Here is an 18,630-nt window from a genome sequence, read left to right as displayed (position 1 = left end):
TGTGGCAAGGAAGTCGCTGATCCCAGGCCCTCTCCTTGTGGCACATAGCTTTTGACATTGGTGCATGCATTGGGGCCAGTTGCTTTAACCTTCTCTAGGTGTTACTGGGAAGGGGGTCACTGGAGGGACAGAGAGTGGCCTCTCCCTCCCCTAGCTTTGGGGCTGGCAGACCCACTGGAGGAGGATGTGAGACATACTCTATGTTGACTAAACCTGCTCATGGGGCAGGGTCAAGGAGGCCAGGCCAGGCTGCATGCATAGGGAGGGGAGGATTTAGTTGGAAAGCCCTTGTTAAACACGGAGCACAGCTGTGGAAGACTTATCAGTGGTCATCTCACTAAAAGCACTATGCAGCACATGCAGTCTGGATACATGGGTACAAACACAGGATCCTTTGCCCTCTCCCCCAGCTCCTGTTCTTCAGTCAGGGCTCCTCAGCATATCCTTCCACCCCCCTGAGGGAAAGGCCTTATTTCTGCAGAGCTGAGCCCATCCGACTGGTGGTGAAATGCAGGTGAGCCTCCTGGGCTGGGAACCCATCCCTCCTTCCTTCCCTCTGTGCCTGCATCAATCCCGGGGGAGGTTGGGTGGGGGGATTTTTGTGGCAGATGGCTCTACGCCCCATATCTCTCGGGCATACTCCATGATGGTCCTGTCACTGGAGAACTTGCCCGAGCATGCAATGTTCCTGATGACTTTCTTAGTCCACTCCCGGGGGTCCTGGGAAGAGGAGAGAGGCAATGTCAGCCGTCAGTCCCTCACCTGGCTCTGTCCCGGCTTGCAGCCTTGCAGGGCACTGGCCATACATCCCTGGCTGCTTTAAACACTGTGGTGTGGGGCTCCTGAAGCGGCGAAACCTGCTTCATACCCAGAAGATGTGGTATCTGTAAGAAGGGCTCTATGCTCATCCCAGCTCCCCCCATTCTCCCCACTGCACTACCATGGCCAAGGACCCCATCCCTCCCCTTTGGTAGTGGGCAGTTCTTACCATGAACAGCTGGTCCACTTGGCCTTGGCATTTAATGTAGGCCTCGTAGTCAGCAAACACCTTAAACCTGAAACCCAAAGCACAGTAAGGCTGGGGCGTGCCTGCTGTAGGGTCCCAGCCTGACAGGACAAGGCAGCACAGACATTTTCCTGGGGGAGAGGCAGGGTTTAGCCCCTGCACAGGGAACCCAGGCCAGCTGGGAAGGAGGCCTGGGCAGGCTGAGAGCAGCCCAGCAGAGGGAATGCTTGCCAGGACTCACCTGTCATGGTACATGAGCATGTTGACAACATCCCTGAAGCAACCAGGGTCTCGAGGGGAGAAAAAACCACTGCTGATCTGGTCGATGGCCTGCCGCAGCTCTGGCAGGTGCTTGTAGTACTCTTGTGCGTTGTACCTGCACCAGCAGAGACAGGCTGTAGGGACTGATGCTGTCCCTTGGGGCCAGCATGTAGAGAGCAGGACCCAACGTGTCTGGGACAGGGAGTGCAGTATGGCTCCTGAGTGAGGGGCCTTGTTCCTGGAGCTGTGTCCATTAGAGCACACTGCTAGTGGCTCCAGGATCAGTTGCAGTGCCTGAAACACTTTGTGCCCAGGCTCACATCCCATACACAGCCACTGTGCTCTGGTAGACCTGCCTGGGCTGCATCCTTGACTGACCAGCCCAGGGCAGTGGCTGCCTCCAGTCCCCCACTTTTTCCTGCTCCAGAGCTGCCCAGGGAGGAGGGTGTCCCTCCCAGAGATCATGGCTCTCACGGCCAGAGCTGGGACCTGTATCCCCATCTGACAAGCCCTGGCATGCATTGGGCTCTCCCCAGCACCAACCCGTGGCGATCCAGGGCCTCCACATCCTCCACCCGCATGCCAAAGATGAAGAGGTTTTCTTCGCCTGCCTCCTCAGCCATCTCCACATTGGCCCCATCCATGGTACCAATGGTGAGGGCCCCGTTCACCATGAACTTCATGTTGCCAGTACCCGAGGCCTCCGTGCCAGCCGTGGAGATCTGTTGGGAGAGATCTGCCGCCGGGATCACTGCCGGGTGCAAGAGAGAGAGGAGTTAATCCTTGGCACGCTGCAGGCCCCCATGACCTGGGCCCAGGACAGCACAACAACCCTGGGCGTTTGCTAGTGGCACTGCTGACCTCAACCTCAGCCCAAACAGCCTGGCTCTGGAGCCAGAGCCAGGCTTAGCCCTGCCACACCACCATGCAGCTGCTGTCACTCCTGCATGAAGCTGGCTTCCTGCCCTGTGTGGAGCCCTCAGGCCTTTCCTAAGGGCCATGACAGCCTCTCAGGCAAGCCAGTTTCTGCGCTCAGCTGGGACATGCCCAGCTGCTGACGTGTGCTTATAGAAGACCAGACGTACCCTTCTCAGCCAAGGATACCCGGTAGTTCTCCAGGAAGATGACCTTGAGCCTGTCCCCAACACAGGGATCGTTGTTGATGACCTCACCAATAGACGTGATGAGTTTGATGATCATCTTGGCCATATGGTAGCCAGGAGCTGCCTGAAGAAAAGCAGCCCAGAAATGGTGAAACCTTTTAAGGAAGGGAGAGCACAAGGTGTGCCAGTGCTGGTCCTCACCACAGGGAGAATCTGGGCCTCACCTCTGCTGTTCACATCTATCAGCAAAAACACCCTACTGGTAGGAGAAGTCCTGAGCCACAGGGAAAGAGTGATGTGGCCTTGTTCAGTCATTAGTCCATGAAAGCGTGTCCTGAAGAGCCCGCCAGCAGACACATGCTGGCTAACCTACAGTGGGCCTGGCAAAGCCACAGAAAGGGGACAGCACCTTCCCCCCATCCCCACTGAGCCATGCATGCAGTGAGTCTGGAGTGCACATTACCTTTCCTCCGATCATAATAGTCCTGGGCACAAAGGATTTGGATGGATCGCTTCTGATGCCTGAAACAGCAGGGCATAACACAACTGAAGATAAACTGGACAGAGTTTATTGCATGCATCAGAGGAGGTGGGCTGGGATCCCAGTCCATGACACGTAGACCCAGCAAGCTTCCAGGACCGTGAAGTCCAAGCAGACATCTGCCAGAGCTGTGCTGGGTAAAAACGGCCTGCAGAGTCCTTGGAGAAATACTCAAGCCAGCACAATGCAGAGCTCCATTGTCTTGCCTTACTTTGGGAATGGCTAGGGACCCAAAGCATACAGTAGGGAACAGGGTTTTAACTTGCACCATGTCAGTCCTAATACTTGCAGTACAGGTGTGAGGCTACCTGGGCCCCAGCTGGGCTGGAGATATGGGCTGTGAGCTTTTCATCACAGCTCCTGTATGACCCTTCAGACATGCTGTCTTCCCTCCTGGAGAGAAGCCCCTCGTGACAGGAGGGCAGAGCTAGCCTCAAGAGTCCTCAGCCACCAGCTGGCATACTTTTACACAGGAACCCTGGCAGTGAGAGGCTGGGGGGGGACACCCTTTGCCCAGGCAGGACTTACGGTTGTAGAGGGTGATAGCATGCAGGCAGTTCAGCAGTTGCCGCTTGTACTCATGGATTCGCTTGACCTGAACATCGAACATGGACGAAGGGTTGATTTTGACCTTGTACTGCTCTTCCAGGTAGGCTGCAAACTTCAGCTTGTTCTCCTGGCAAGAAAATCTGATGAGGAACAGGCATGGGTTCCTAGGCCTTGTGTCAGAAGTGAGTGTTCGCTGCTGCGATGTTCCTGGCAGCATGGTACCTTTAACCTTCTTTCCGCCCACTCTACCTCCAGTGCATATTACCTGTTTGACTTTCGCCACATCCCTGATAAAAGTCTCATTATTGATGAAATCCAGTAGCTTCTTCAGCTGGCTCAGATCTGTGATAAAACCTTCCCCAATTTTCTAAAAGAAAAAAACAAGAGAGGGACCACAACTGCGCTTCCCCAACAGAGATGCCTCGGACTTGGAAGAGGCACCCTGGCCGGGAAAAGGGGCACCATTTCCTATGGTGAGGTTACTTCTCTGTGACACCAGGGAGCCCAAAGGTACAGGGGAAACAGAGCACTTGCAAGAACCTGAACAAGTCCCCCTCCCTCAAGGAGCTTTAGAGGGAGGATGTATGCACATGTAGCAGAGGTTCCTGGCAGCTGGAGAAACTGATGGGCAGGACAAGATGCACTTAATTGCAGGATGTTATTCAGCTATGGCATGTCACTGTGTGAAGCGAACACCAGTGCTAAAGGGCCTGGTAAACAAAGGAGACACAACTGGGGCTGGAGCTCCAAGGGAGCTCCTTTTTGCCTGTGAAGCCAAATGCTTTTGCAGACATGTCATTTCACACACCACGGTACTGCCTGACAGGTTGTGTGTAGCCACTGTGAGGGCAAAGATCCAAATTTCTGCAACAATGTTGTCCAACTCTTTATCACTGACTTTAAAGCCCAGCTACTCTCACAGCTACATGTGCAAACCAGTGTGCTCCTCCCAGCCTGTCCTCACTCATGTAGGCTCGGGTCTCATCAGACCACATGAAGAGGTGATCAAGAAGCAAGGGGATCATGCTCAGCCCCTCACTCGAGATGTTTGCAACTCACCTCAGCAATAACATCGGCCAGTCCCGGGTTGCACAGCAGGAGCCAGCGCCTCGGCGTGATCCCGTTTGTCTTGTTCTGAAACTTCTCTGGCTCCAACTCATAGAAATCCTTGAACCTGGAACACCGGGGAGCTCTGAACCACACACCACCATCCAGAGCTTCAGCTGGGCCCCTGCTGTATGTGCTCCTGAGTCAGAGCAGTCCCTGTGGATCTCCCTGTAACAGCCGTGGACTGCTGCCTCTCACCCCCTTCCTCGGCCATAATGCCGAGGGCTGTACCAGCTCCAAAGGGAGATGAGTTAGACCTTGCACACACGTGAAGGAGACAGTCTCCCCAGCCTGCCATACCTAGCAGGGCAACCAGAGTAGACCTTGACACCTGACCACTCCATCTAGCCCCCCCAGGCTTGTAGGGCAAAGCCCAGTGAGTGGAGAGGGTGTCTGCCTTGGGTGCCCCCCAACTCACACTGAGTTCTTCACAATGTCAGAGTGGATGCGGGCCACACCGTTGACTGCATGGGAGCCAATCACACAGAGGTGTGCCATGTTAATACGTTTGCAGTCTCCCTCCTCGATCACTGACATCCTCCGGAGACGGTCAATGTCCCCTGGGTAGAGAGCTGCCACCCGCTGCAGGTAGGCAGAAAGAGGGACATTAGTGACCCAGCACAGGGCCTAGGAACATTCCCATCCTAAAGGCAGCCAGATCAAGACCCCCAGAGTTCCCACAGCCTGTGACCAGCCCAGTCTCTTACATCCAGATGCATTTGGTTGAGGGCGTAAATGATCTCTAGGTGACGTGGCAGCAGCTTTTCAAACATGGAGACCGGCCAGCGCTCCAGGGCTTCAGGCAGCACAGTGTGGTTGGTGTAGGCACAGGTCCGTTTTGTGATCTCCCAGGCCTGCATTACAGACAGCAGGTTAATGCACAAGTGCGCAGGCCAGGAGGGGAAAGGAAACCTCATGTGAGGACAGGACAGCAGCTCCTTCCCCTGTAAGGTTCGGCATGGACCTCCCAGCTCTGCTTACCTTGTCCCAATCCACTTTCTCCACATCCACCAGGATCCGCATGAGTTCTGGGATGGACAGGGCAGGGTGGGTGTCATTTAGCTGAATAGCCACCTGCAACACAGACTTGCTGGGCTCAGATCTGGCAGTGACAGGACTGGGACAGTGTCCTGCATGCATGGGGTTGGGGTAAGGGTCAGCCCCAAGCCTCTTCTCATGGCACACATCCCAGAAACAGACAGAGCTCCCAAGAATGGAACTATTCAACCTTTGCAAGTTTTGCTCCAAATTGCAAATTTTTCCCTGGGAAAATAGGCCCAGAGATCACATGTTTTCCAACCCAAATTGCCAGGGTCTTTGTACACATGCCCCCACCTGGTCCTGAGCATCCTGTTCTCCTTCATGATAGGTAGGTCTGGCTGAAATGCCCATGGACCCTCTCTGTCCACAAACTCACCTTGTCTGGGAAGGTTTCAAAGCATGTTCTCACAGGATCTCGACAGCCAAATTTGGAGGACTTAAAGCGGCGGATGATGTCTTGGAGGGTAGCAGCCACCACAAAGTACTCCTGTTTCAGCCGCAGCTCCTTGCCTTCGAAGAACTGCAAGTGGAGGGACGACAGCCATCAGTGCTGCGGCTGCCATCCCAGTCAGCAGCCAAACCCCTGGAGATGCTCCTATCCACACTGAAGGGCTTCCCAAGAGGCCTCACAAGTTCAGCACCTCATCAGGGCAGATGTGGATGTTTCTTATACTGTCTCTGAGGGGGCAGCAGCTGTAGGGACTGACAAGGGGCTCAGCATCCCAAACAGCTGCCTCCAGAGGGCAACAGAACCTGCCACATCCATGCTACTCCTACAGAGCAAGCGCAGCTCCATCCCTCACTGCAAGACCCTTTACAGGGTTTTTAGACCAAGAATTTTGGACTCCCTGCAAAAGCCAGGAGCCAGTGTCTCTGGACATACCAGCTGCCTCCCATGCACACTACACGTCACACTGGTCTATTTTAAAACACCAGCAGGAATGAGAGGACGGGGGTAAAGTGCAGCAGATGAGCTTTTCCAGCACAGATGCTAAACCTTGACTAGACAGTGAGGGCTCTTCCCTTTTGGATCCAGTGCACAATGAGTGTATGGCCTAGGACAGTCCCTGCAGTGAGAAATCCCTTGAACTGGGGCTGGAAACGAGTCCGCCCCATGGCCGCCTCTGAAATGACAACTTTCGTTTGCAAAGGGTAAGCCATGTAAATTGCCAATTGCCTTCAATTTGAAGAAGCAATATGTCTTTCCTGCCTTGCAGCAGGGATCACAGCAGCTATACAATATGGGCCAGACTCTCAGCTGCCATCAGTAAGCAGAGACCCTCTGGAGCCAGCAAAGCTGTGGCTGTTCACTGAGAATTATGGAGCGAGCCTATTATATTAAAAATCCTCAAACCAAAACAAAAAACATCAGGTGGCCATGACCTTCCAGTGCTTGCAAACAAGGCAATACATCTATAGGGAGGATGATCCCGAGCAGTAGGAAAGAGGCAAGAGAGTCACTCACGTTGTCATTTGGGTACAGGACTCTGGATATGTTTTCTGCCAGGTTTCTGTCCAACACCGCTTCAATGTAGTCACCCACATTGACTGCAGCAAGAGAGAAATACACATAGCACTGCAGCAGCTGTAGAGATTCAGGCAGGTCCCAGACACTGCGCTTTCTCATCTCATAGAGATGATTCCTCCTTCTCTCAGAGATTTGTAACAGGGACATTCAGGCTGGTATGAATGGAAATGTACACATGTGAAAGGCACCAGAGAGACAGGAGAAGATGGGATAAGAGAAAAGCACATCTCCCTGCGGTTTCTCAAGACACACACATCAGGCAGGACAGACAGAAACTGAAGACAACAGCCAGAGAAGGCAAAAATGGAAGCAAGTGAACCAGCTATCTTGTGTAAGGACTAAGGAGAAATGGGGCAGGGCAAAGAAGCACAAAGAATGCAATCACACTCAATTCCTAAAGGGTACAAAAGGCTCGTCCAAAACCCAGCTTGCAGCTGCCAGTCAAGAATTGAGGAGACATGAGGACTCGAGAGCCATCACCTCTTGTCCCACACAAGTTCTCCTGGCAGTGCTGCTTGGATACACAGAGCTCTGCGCTTGCCAGTGTGGAAGAATGAATCATATCAGTCTAGTCTAAAACATTCCCCTTCTGTAATAGCCTAGCACTGATATTTGGTATGTTAGTTGCCCTGTATCTGCTCTTCAGTGGTACAATTACAGCCTGAAAAATGCACTAGAGAGAGCACACCCAAAGGAAACCAACAGTAAGGTGGGCTATGCTGCTCTTTTCCTTCAGCACTAAGGGAGGATGCCACACAGAAATGACACTCCATGTCAAGTGTGGGTTTGCAGCTCATTTGGTGATGTGGGGAATGCAGTGGCAGGTGGTCTATCACTTGGGAAAGGGCAGGGTTTGAGAGCGTGATAAGCATGATGGGGATGGAAGGAGGACAGATGAGTGTCCTGCTGCATTAGGGCTCTGGAAGTGCTTGGAGGTAGTGTGATCCATGGATGCTGTGTTTTGGAGGTAGCCAGGAGGCATGGATAAAGCAGGCCAGATGGGGAGTGCTATGGCAAGTACTATGCACACAGAACAACCATGTCCCAGCCTGGCCAGAAGAGAGACAGTGGGGAAATAGCACTTACACTCTTGGAGGTTGAAATCATTGGGTGCTTTTGCAGACCACAGCCTCATGGTGTTCACAGTGTTGTTCTTGTATCCTGGCACTGGTGTGTCATAAGGCATAGCCAGGACAACCTGCAAAAGGACAGTATTCCCCTCTGATTAGCAGCATGGTGGCCTCAGAGAAGGTTGGAAAGTGGCTGAAACCCCTTCAGGAAGAATCCAGAGGACACAGACAACTCCTGCCTGTCATACGGACCTCACCTGCTGAGCTTCACAGACTTGTATTCCAGCACCCACTGGCAAAGCTTTAACAGAAGAAGCAGAGCTGTTTGGAGCTTTACTGACAAACTGGAGTTATAAGCCCATCAATGCAATGTAAAAGAGAGATGAAAGCAACCAACTGACTTTCCTATACCAACTGGCATAACTATTAGTTATTCACCAGCGCACTGCAAGCATCCTCAACTGGCCACTGCAATTCTGTCTGTGCTGGGGTAGGGCCAGGGCAGCTGGGACTTTTGTGTTTCCATCTGGGTTAAACTCCACAGCCTGAATCCTGCCCGTTAGCCTTCTGCAGCCTGCCAAGACCAAATCCTACCACCGCAGCACCATTCCCGGAGCAGTTCACCCAGTGTTCAAGGTTTGTTGAACCTGCCTGGGTAAATCCACTGAGATCACCAGCACGTGAACTGAACATGAATGTGAAACTATTAATGCAGTCTACGGATGATGCTTAAGCATCAGGATGCTGCACACACCCCTGTTACACAGGGAGTAACACTGGTGCTCCCAGCTCAGATTACACTAGCCAGCCAAAGTACGGGTGTGCTCCAGCTCACTGCTGTGCCAGTATCTGCAGGCCTCCAGACCTGCCAAGCAGCAACGCAAGGCACCCTGACCTCAGCCTGGAACAAAGAGGCTGAGGGCTTATGCCAGCAAAGCTGAATGGTGCTTCCACAGCAAGGCCCTGATCCTGCAGCACAGAGCCTGGGCCACCTCTCTGACACCGGCAAATGGAGCCAGCATCCTGCTGAACAAGTGTGCTGGCATGACAGCCCAGCAGCCAGAGGCTGTCCCCAGGAGCTGTGTTCACAGGGCAAGGAAAACCCAGGCAGATCAGCATGTTGGCCCTGAATAGCCTCTTCGTGCTGGTGTCAGCAACACCTCCCCTCTGGAAATAATCAGCAAGAGCTCAGGCTCTCAAAGCTGCTATTACCAGTTCCGAACATGGAAGCAGGCAGAAAGCCTGCCCTGCCTGAGCCATGGGACTGCGGCACACATCACATGAACTGAGCAATGCTATATTTGGACACTGTGTTTTTGGCTGCTTTGAGCCTTTCCAACTTGTTCCCTTAATGGTACTATCTGAAAATTCACCTCCTTGTAGGAAGCAATGTTTCCACTGCACTGCTTGGGATCCCTGAAAACTGGGACTACTGCTGGGGTCAGAAGAGGAGCACACTGTACTGTGTGTATGTACAATGTTACGTGCAATGGTACTCAGGCCGCAAGTGGATGTCTGCTTCCCCAGAGAGCTTTGGCACAGTGCCTCCATACTGTTCACAGGGCTGTGGTGTTGAACCCCTGCACTTGTCTGTCCTGGGAATGGCCTAGGTCACTGCACAGCCTTTGACAACCAGGGTCCCTGGAAAAGGACCTGGTTTATTTCTCCTCTGAGCAGGCCCAGGCGATTCCGCAACTGAGCTTCACCTCTTAGTGTTGAAGAGAATGGCTTGACTTTATGACTGTATGCTCCTTCAATGGACAGAGCTGGTTCATTAGGCTGAAAGACCCTTGAACATCATGGGAATAAGGCTAGATCATGTCCCTGAATCCCAGAGATATTCATAGTGTTTCTTTCTTCCATCCTGGACAGTGCTTAGACAGGAGAAGCTGAAACATCTTCAATCTTCTTAATAAATCTGTGCTTCTTTAAAGCTTGCCTTCTTCAGCTGTAAGACTGGGATGCATTTACAACGCAGCAGCCTGTGCTCTGAGCAGGCATGTGCTCCTGAAGCACTGCATTACCTCCTCAACTCTGGGAGGCTGAAGAAGCATTTGCTCTCCACGATGCCACAAAACAAGGCCTCCAGGCAGACTGGAGACTTGAAACCATGCCTCCAGCCTCCCCTGACAGCACTCAACCTGTCAGGCTGGTCTGGGAAAAAGGAACTTGCTCTGATCACAGGAATTAAAACACCCACGGGATTGCTCCATGGCAATTTCATCCACAAGATGAAACTCCTCTCACAGCAGCAGTGCCAGAACCACCTGCAAAACCCCTGGGTTTGAGCGAGCGGTAGCCAGGAGCGGTGTGGAGGGAGCCTAGCACAGCTGCCAGGGATACAGTCCTCCTCCAACATAAATCCATGCAAGACTGTGTGGCTTCACGCTGGTGATCAGTAGAGAAGGCATCCCCAACTGAAGTTGCAGCTATGACTGAATATCATCCCTCTTTTTCCTCAAATCCAGCTGCAGCTGTAGCCAACGAAGTCACCTTCATAATTGCAAGGGTAGCAGAGAAAGTTTTGCCAGACTGGGAGAGAAGGGAAGTCTGACCTCAGGCAGCCTGGGGACAGTCTCTCCCCCTCCACACTACCACCGTCCCCCAGCCCAGCACCGACAGAGATGTTGGTACCTGGGTGTCGATCCACTTCACACCCTCAGGGGTGTGATCCACACGGCCGTAGAAGTGCACAGGGAGCATGTACTCTGGGCGAGCTTTCTCCCAGGGATTGCCATAGCGTAGCCAGTCATCGGCCTCCTCCACCTGCAAGAGGCAAACGGGGTTCAAGTGATGGCTTGTCTCTCCAAGTGAAGGCTAAACTAGGCTCTCCAAACAGAGGCCAGTTTAAAAGCAAAGCTTTAGTAAGCTGGCTTTAAAAAAGGATATGAAGAGGCCTCTAGAAGACAGCTGGGCTTTTCAAAACATGGATGACTACCTCCCAGATGGTATAAATCATCGGCCTCTATGGGCTTTGCAGAGCTGTACAGGTTTAAACCATCCAAATTGCACAGACCCCTGCATTCAGTCTGTCTCAAGGGCTTTACATCCAGTTTGACCGTGATAGCAGGATATATGGGATGTGGTTCCCTAGAAGCCCATCAGTGCTGTTCCTGGCCACAGACCACTCCCTGTGACCCAGGTCTTGCTAACTGCTCTTCCCTCCGCCAGAGAGGATTTCTCCTCTCTGCTCATAACAGCACCAACGGGAGTGAAGTGCATTCAGCAGAGCAACCAAGGCTGATGTGCACCAGAAACCAGAGGGGCACTTGGAGAGATGCTTTGTGCCTGCAGGCATTTCTCTGCCAGGCGGGGGCAGGTCTGAGCTACAGCCCAGCATCGCTACCACCCCTGTTCTTTTTTTAAGTAACATCAAGCCAATTAGTGGATGCTTTTTCCCGTTTTCACCATTTATAGGGCCTAGCATTGCAGCTTCTTTGTGGGGAAGGAGGAAAAAACAACCCTCAAACCTCTCACCCTCCCTGAGTTATGGAGAGCTATTTTAAGGGGAAGAAAGGTCCTTTATGCTCAGAAGCAAGGCAAGACTCCTAATGGAAACCATTTCCAGACATAAACTAGGGAAAACTGCCAGGTGGGGCAGGTTTTTAGCCTGTTTTCATTTGCAAAATATTATGATCATGATTGCTACAGGAGAGTCCCTGTTTAAGTCCCTGCTGCCAGTCTCCAAGGGAACCTGCAGGAGCAGCAGCACCCCAGGCACTTGCACATGTTCCATCATGTTCAAATTCAACCTCCACCAAACACCTTCATTAAGTGTTTAGCCACATCTCCATTCTTAGCCTGACCCCTTGCCCACTCACCGCCAGGCTGGATGGGACTCCTGGGTTGTTGCAGCTGTGCTGTGAAGCCCTGGGCAGTTAGACCTCTGGTTCCAGCCATGCCCTGTGGGCTGAGCTCAAACACCGACTTGCCAGGTTTGTGACTGGTGTGGATGAGCTGGGTCAGTGTGTCCCTGGGTCAGTGTCTGCACTGCTGCACACGCACCCCACCGCCCTCAAAATTTCTCTTTGCTCAGGCAGTCAGAGCCCTAGGGTCAGCACAAGCAGTAGGAAGTGACAGCCCATTTGGCATCTGGTGGTGGGGTCAAACACCCAGTTTATGAACAGCCCAAGGCACCGCAGTGCTATTTGTTTAGCTGGGCCTTGTCCACAGGTAGAGGCAGCTACTGCAGCTTGAAATAGAAGGAGAAAGGGTGACTTGAGTTTGTCAATGTACCTGCCAGCCATCAACAATCTTCTGATTGAAGATACCGAACTCATAGCGGATGCCGTAACCATATGCCGCCAGCCCCAGGGTGGCCATGGAGTCCAGGAAGCAAGCTGGAAGAGCAGAGCATGGTCACACTGCAAGGAACCTCACCCCTTGCTTGCTGCACTTGCTATGGCATGCTGTGCACAGGGGTGAGGAGCTGCCACAACCAATGCCCCAATGCCACTGGAAACATTTATTACTCAGAGGAAATCCACGTGCAGAAGGGACACATGGGGACATCCTGCAGCAGGACCCCATGCACATCCTGCTGAGCCACCACGAACATCCCAAAGTTTTTGGTGACAAGGACAAGTCACCAAAAACCCAAATCCAGCCTTGTCACAGTGAGAGTTCCTGCCCGAGGTGCCCGCACCTTGCTCTACGCCTGCCTGCTGGGTAATGCAGGGCTTCTGACCCCCCACTTGTTGCCCCACCAGCTATTTCACTATTATTGCTTTCAAGGCAAACCCTTCCAACCCTCAGCTGCTGGGGCAGCTCTGGTAAAGATTAGCCCTGGGCATTTCCTCTACATTGTGGAGCTCTCATCTCCAGCCCATGGGATAGGCAGACTAAAATAGCAGCTAACAATCTGCCTACAACATGAGAAGCTGCTTGGGCGCCTCTGAAAAGTGAGAGATTTCACAGGGAGGTGAGGAGAAAGGCTCCTCTTTCAGCTGCAGCCCCACCTGCTGCGCTGCAGACTACACAACTACATCTGCTAGATGCTCTCACTGGGGAGGGGGCTTGTTTCTAGCCAGCCAGGGGCAGGCAAGAGGGCACCACGCTGCTGAAGGGCTGCAGGGCGGATGCGCGCTGAAGGTCTGCATCCTGTCCCACTGCAGGCTTGACAGCCTCCGGCCAGACCAGCCTTGGTCCCCATGCGCTCTGCACAAGGAGGGGGCTCCCCTCTCCCTGTATTACCTGCCAGGCGGCCCAGGCCTCCATTTCCCAGCCCAGCATCTTCTTCGATTTCTTCCAGCTCCTCCAAGTCCAAACCCAGCTGTTGGGGAAAAAGCCACAGCAGAACATGTAAGCACCCACAGCCCACGCCCTGGGGCTGCTCTCCGAGGAAGGCAAACGTAGATCCCAAAACAACAGGAAATTAAATCCACAGGACTCTCTGCATCCCCCGACCTGACCCTCTCTACAAAGCATCTCACCAGCCTCTGGCCCCTGGGCAGCCCAATTAACTGGAAAACAATTTAGCTCATCATCAAACGTCACTTTCCCATGAACTAGGTTTCCTTAGAGACCTCAAACAAAACACTCATCTCCTGGCAGCTCCTCGCGCCAGAAGGCCCTTCCAACCGAACTTGCTGTTGGAGACAGGATGGTGAACGGCCAAGTCAGGGCGCAAGTGACTGCTAAGTCCTGCCCGGGTACGCACGCTGCCCCTCTGCTCACAGCCGCCTGGTCCTTGAGGAGGGGCATGACCACACTGGCAGCTGGTTACTGCAGCATTCGCAGTTATGCTCTGTGCCTTCCTGCGTCTTGCCACCGAGCAGCTTGGCCAGAGCCCATGGCTGGAATTGGTTGTCTCCTCTGCTGCATCTCTTGGGCCGTTTGTTCTCCGGCCCGGAGGCTGCTGCCAGATGAAGGCTAAGCGTGCCAGCAGCAAGGACTCTCCAGGAGTCAAGAGATTCTGCCTCTCAGAGGGCAGCAGTATTTCACCTCTGTGCCAGGGGGGACAGCAGGGAGTCAGGCTGACACCATGGTTGCTCCCCAAACTGCTCTCCCAGCGCTTCACTGGTCTGCAATCACAAACCACGAAAGCCTCATTCACAGCATGACGGAGTCATGTCATAAAAACCGAGGTGAAGTCTCTCAGTGACAGAGCCATTCTGGATATGAGACCTCCCATCCCAGCTGGCCACTAGCCATGACGAGCTCTACATTGTTGGAGGCTACAGTGAGGGAAGCCTCCACTTGCATGTTGGGCCTAATCAGCACATGAAAAATGCCTTGCAAAGGAACTTGAGGATGCTCCTTGAAAAAAAAACAGTCTGCCCTCCAAGGCATCATACCTCAGAGAGGAAACGTATCGGGTCCCTCCCTGGAAATCCCTTCCCATTCCTTGGCAGGGAAAGGGCTGGCCAGGATGTTTCATCTGCAATCACAGCACCTCATTTTGACAGACAGTGACAGAGCCCAACTTCCACTAGAAAGTGTAACACGGATCAATCTGGGGGAGTGGGGGGGGGGAAGAGGAAGGGGTAAAATAAAGCTTTTGGGTGAGAAAGCCCAAAAACTCATACTCTGTCAAAAAGGTCACTGTCCTGCTGCAGAGGTGGCTGCAAACCTAAGTAACCATGGCCTCACATTTGCGATTGCCTTGGTGGTACTCAGCTGTGTTTTTTCCAGTTTGAACTCATCCGATGACATTTTAATTAGTTCCCCCCTTCCTTCCTTCCCAGTGATTCACTTTTATCTGGCAGTGCTTCTGCGGTGCCTTGTGTACCTGCATGTATGAACTGTCATTTGGTGTTTTGATGCTCCAGTTTCCCCTTCTGGCCCAGCCTCCCCCATTAGACTACATCTCCCATGATGAGCCATCATTTCTCCTAGTAATGGAAACCTATTTGCAGCCTAGGACTCCCTAATCTTTTTGGGATACTGCTTTCTGGATTTTCCCAGCCACTACAGGAAAACAGTGGTTTGATAAAACCATACTCCAACTCTCAAGGAACCCCAAGGTCCCCCTATGGTCTTCTCTAAGGGATGAAAAACACTAACAGAGAGACAAGCTTCACTTTGTTTAGTCAAAATAACACATCCTTAGGAGGAAGCCCTGAGAAATAAAGATACACAGCCCTCCGTGTGGAAAAGTTTGGCCAGTTCCTTAGGGGGACCCTGGTACCCCAAGACTTCACCTGGTAAATGGCTTCGTCGCAAGCATTCTGGAGGCCCAGGTTCACCATGGTGTTCTGCAGGGTGCGGCCCATGTAGAACTCCAGGGACAGGTAGTAAATGCGCTGGGGAGGCAAAGCAAGACGCTTACAAAGAGCGCTTCACTTTCATTAGTCGCTTAAAATTAAGAGCAGACCCAAGTGCTTTCCAGAGTAGGGATGTCTTCCCAAACCAGCTCTTGGCACCTCCTCCTGAATACCACGCACCACAGTTTGTTTGTCAGAAGGACCTCACACAGGATGCTAGCCAACCCTCTGCAGTGCGTCTCCCTGCCAACAGCCTTCTATAGAAAAATCTCGTTGCCTGTTAAGTGTTTCCCTAATTAACCTAGGGCAAGAATTATGTAGGATGCTGAGTGGTATATTTATACACCGTCAAGCTCAGTTGAGGTGATGCTTACGCTGGGCTTTTAAAGTTTTCTCGTGCTGAGCTGAAGCTGATCCAGAGCCTGCTGAACGCCAGAGCGAGCCCCCTGCCCCGCACACACCGGCCGGGCTCTGGGCCAGGCCCCTTCCTGCCAGCAATTTTCCAGTAGTCCTATTGCGCGGGTCCTCCTGTCCTCCCCCCGCCAAGTTTCACACACATGTGTCACCCTGTTGAACAAATAAACTGTCCCATGGGTGGCAGGGTTCCTGGGACAACTGTGAGAGGCTGCTCTGCGGTGACCTTCCAAGTTTCAGAGGAGCTGTGCCTGTGCTGCGAATGCTAATGAAAGCCTGTTTGTAGGATGAGAAGCAGGTCCTGCAAACTTTTACCCTCACTCAGATTTATCACTGTAGATATTTTTATAAATAAACAGGAATTTTTAACAGAGCAATAGCTTGACTTTAAATCATGCTTCCCCTTGAATCTCTTTTCTTCATAGCTGGGATCTTTCTCCGCTAGCCTTGGGACATGCTAAGCAGCAGGATTACCCACTCTGCCACCTCTGCTGGGAGGCCAAAAGGGTCCATCTGCTTCTTGGGGTTCATGGGAAAGAGTGAAAACATCACACAGCTGCAGAAGTACTCTGTTCCTTTCAGGGATGTGTTTCTAGTGAAAAATCTAAGCACAGGGGACAGTAAGCAAACCCGCTCCAAGCTCCTCTTAGTCTTTATGGGCTCTGCACAATCTCTTCTGTTAGTGCAGCAGGGATAAAAGGGAGAGCTCCATGCATCGGCATAACTCCCAGCATGTGTGCAGCCATACCGGTGTGAAAGTGCAGTTTGTTTCTTGTGTCAAGGCAATATTCATAACCCCGAGAAAAGAGCTGACTCGGGGAGGCACCTGCCTGCACGCTGGGAAGGTATATGCCTTTTCTAGCACAAACCTGCCCTCTGGGGCTCTCCAGTTAAGTGCTGGATCAGGTCTTAATTCAAAAAGATTAGGGCTGAAAAACGTCCTACAGCCCCCAACACCGCCACCCTGATTTGACAAGTGGGGAAGAGAGGAGGGAACAAGCCAAGTTGCCCAGGAACCACCAACTCCCCAGGTTTGGTGACCTGGGAGAGCTTGTCTGGTTTTCAGGAGGCAAGAAACTCCTCTCCAGCCTCAAAGCCGAGCTGCCTGCAGGCTCTGCAGGAGCGAAGCCAGGACATGGCTGTGCTGAGGCATGTGCCAAGACAGGGAGGTGATGATGCCCACAGGGGACACCACCATGGTGGTACGAGTGCAGGACACGGCCATGGTGAAGCATGCAGAGGAGCTGGCAGCAGCATGTGAGGACACACTCACAGGAGGATGAGAGGCTGCAACAGGCACAGGGGGTCACAGTCATGGGGATGCCATGGCTGCAACAAGGCTCATCAGGACAGGGCTGCAAAGAAGCTTGTAGGGACACAACCATGGCAAGCTGCGTGAGGGATGTGGCTGTGATGATGCCCATGGGGACACAGCCATGGCAAGGTGTGTGCAAGGGACATAGCTGGGGCAAAGCCCACCGGGACAAAAACCACCATGGTGTGGTGGGCACAAGGGACATGACCATGGCAATGCCCACAGGGACACAGTCATGGTGAGGTGCGTGAGGGCCGCGGCCATGGCCATAGTGATGCCCACGGGGACACTGCCACAACAAGGTGCACGCAAGGGATACAGCCATGGCAGCGCCCACGGGGACAAAGCCGTAGTGAGGTGCAATGACAGACATGGCCACAGCAAGGGTCCACGCCTGTGGTGATGCCTCAGGGGACACGGCCGTGGCGATACCCACGGGCCACGTCAGCACTGACACCCGTGGCGGGGGACACGGAGACATCCGCAGGGCCGACGGGGAAGGCGCAGCCGCCGCGCCCGTCCCGGCGGCGCCCGGCCTCCCCCCGCGGCGGGGCCGGTGGGGGCTCACCTTGGGGTCTCGCTCGTAGTAGTGCTGCTGGGTGCGAATCCAGCGCCCCACCAGGTGGTCGCGCACCGTGTGGGCCAGCGCGAAGTAGTAGTCGCGGGGGGTGGCGACGTTGCGGTCCTTGACGAGGGTGAAGTGGAGGTGGCGGTTGAAGCTCTTCCGCACCTCCGCCACGTCCCCCAGCCCCGCGATCCCCCGCACGCTGATCTGCTTCCGCCGGTCCCCGTCGCTCAGCGGCGCCGCCATCCCGCCGCCGCCGGCCGACCGGCCCCGCCGCAGGCTCCGCCGCTGGCGCTGGCTCTGCCGCAACCGGGCCGGGACCGCCGCGCCTGCGCCTCCACCGCCCGCGCCGAGGCGGGGCCCGACCCGGCTGGCGCCCGGCCCGGCCCCCGATGAGGGGAGCGGCCGCCCGCCCCTTCCCGCCCCCGCAGCGCCGGGGCGGGCCGCGGCACCGCGGAAGGACGGGGCTGCCGCCATCCCGCCGCGCCCCGGCGCCCATCCCTGGCCCGAGAGTGGGGTGGCGGCGGGGCCGTGACGGAGGATGGGGCCAGGATGACATGGGGCGGGACGGGGGTTGCATAAGGGGGACAGGAATGGCGTGTGGGGACACGGATAGCTTATGGGGACAGGGCTGGCATCTGGGGCTGTGATGGTGTGGCTTTAAGGGGCAGGGATGGCGGGGGCGCGGATGGTGGAGGGACTGTGACGGCATGAGGGGACAGGGGTGGTGTCCTGGCGCTCATTTCTCAAACCACCTGCCCTGCGGCTTCTGGTGCTAAAAGCCACACCACCACCATGACGTTTTCATTTTAAGTTGGGGTTTTATTGTCAGTACAGTGAGGTTCAGGTGTACCTTGTACACTCAGCTGCACAAGCCCCGCACGCCACCATGCACATCTCGCTGCCCCAGGGAAAGGACGAGGCT

General features: G+C 54.0%; 1 protein-coding gene across 3 annotated transcripts; it reads right to left on the bottom strand.

Annotated features, from left to right (window-relative positions):
• Positions 1 to 541: 541 nt before the first annotated feature.
• On the bottom strand, positions 542 to 17,951 carry PYGB (glycogen phosphorylase B; the record flags this gene model as incomplete). Of its 3 annotated transcripts, XM_081998235.1 has the most annotated exons (20): positions 542 to 720; positions 989 to 1,055; positions 1,248 to 1,382; positions 1,811 to 2,018; positions 2,353 to 2,494; positions 2,834 to 2,892; positions 3,440 to 3,587; positions 3,726 to 3,827; positions 4,520 to 4,634; positions 4,986 to 5,149; positions 5,275 to 5,421; positions 5,549 to 5,641; positions 5,985 to 6,128; positions 7,074 to 7,156; positions 8,223 to 8,334; positions 10,841 to 10,972; positions 12,443 to 12,546; positions 13,400 to 13,478; positions 15,349 to 15,450; positions 17,709 to 17,951. In XM_081998235.1, the coding sequence occupies 20 exons, from the start codon at positions 17,949 to 17,951 to the stop codon at positions 568 to 570; spliced, it is 2,532 nt and encodes an 843-aa protein (XP_081854361.1). In that variant the 3' UTR covers positions 542 to 567. The 3 variants fall into 3 exon arrangements, with proteins under 3 accessions (XP_081854361.1, XP_081854362.1, XP_081854363.1); XM_081998236.1 differs by lacking the exon at positions 15,349 to 15,450; XM_081998237.1 differs by lacking the exons at positions 13,400 to 13,478; positions 15,349 to 15,450 and having other exon boundaries at positions 12,443 to 12,463.
• Between the last annotated feature and the right edge of the window lie 679 nt (positions 17,952 to 18,630).

This window comes from Phaethon aethereus (assembly GCF_964289735.1).
Source record: "Phaethon aethereus genome assembly, chromosome: 3".
NCBI classification, from domain to species: domain Eukaryota; kingdom Metazoa; phylum Chordata; class Aves; order Phaethontiformes; family Phaethontidae; genus Phaethon; species Phaethon aethereus.
The sequence above is the reverse complement of the archived record's forward strand: the minus strand, read 5'-3'. Positions and strand labels throughout refer to the sequence as shown.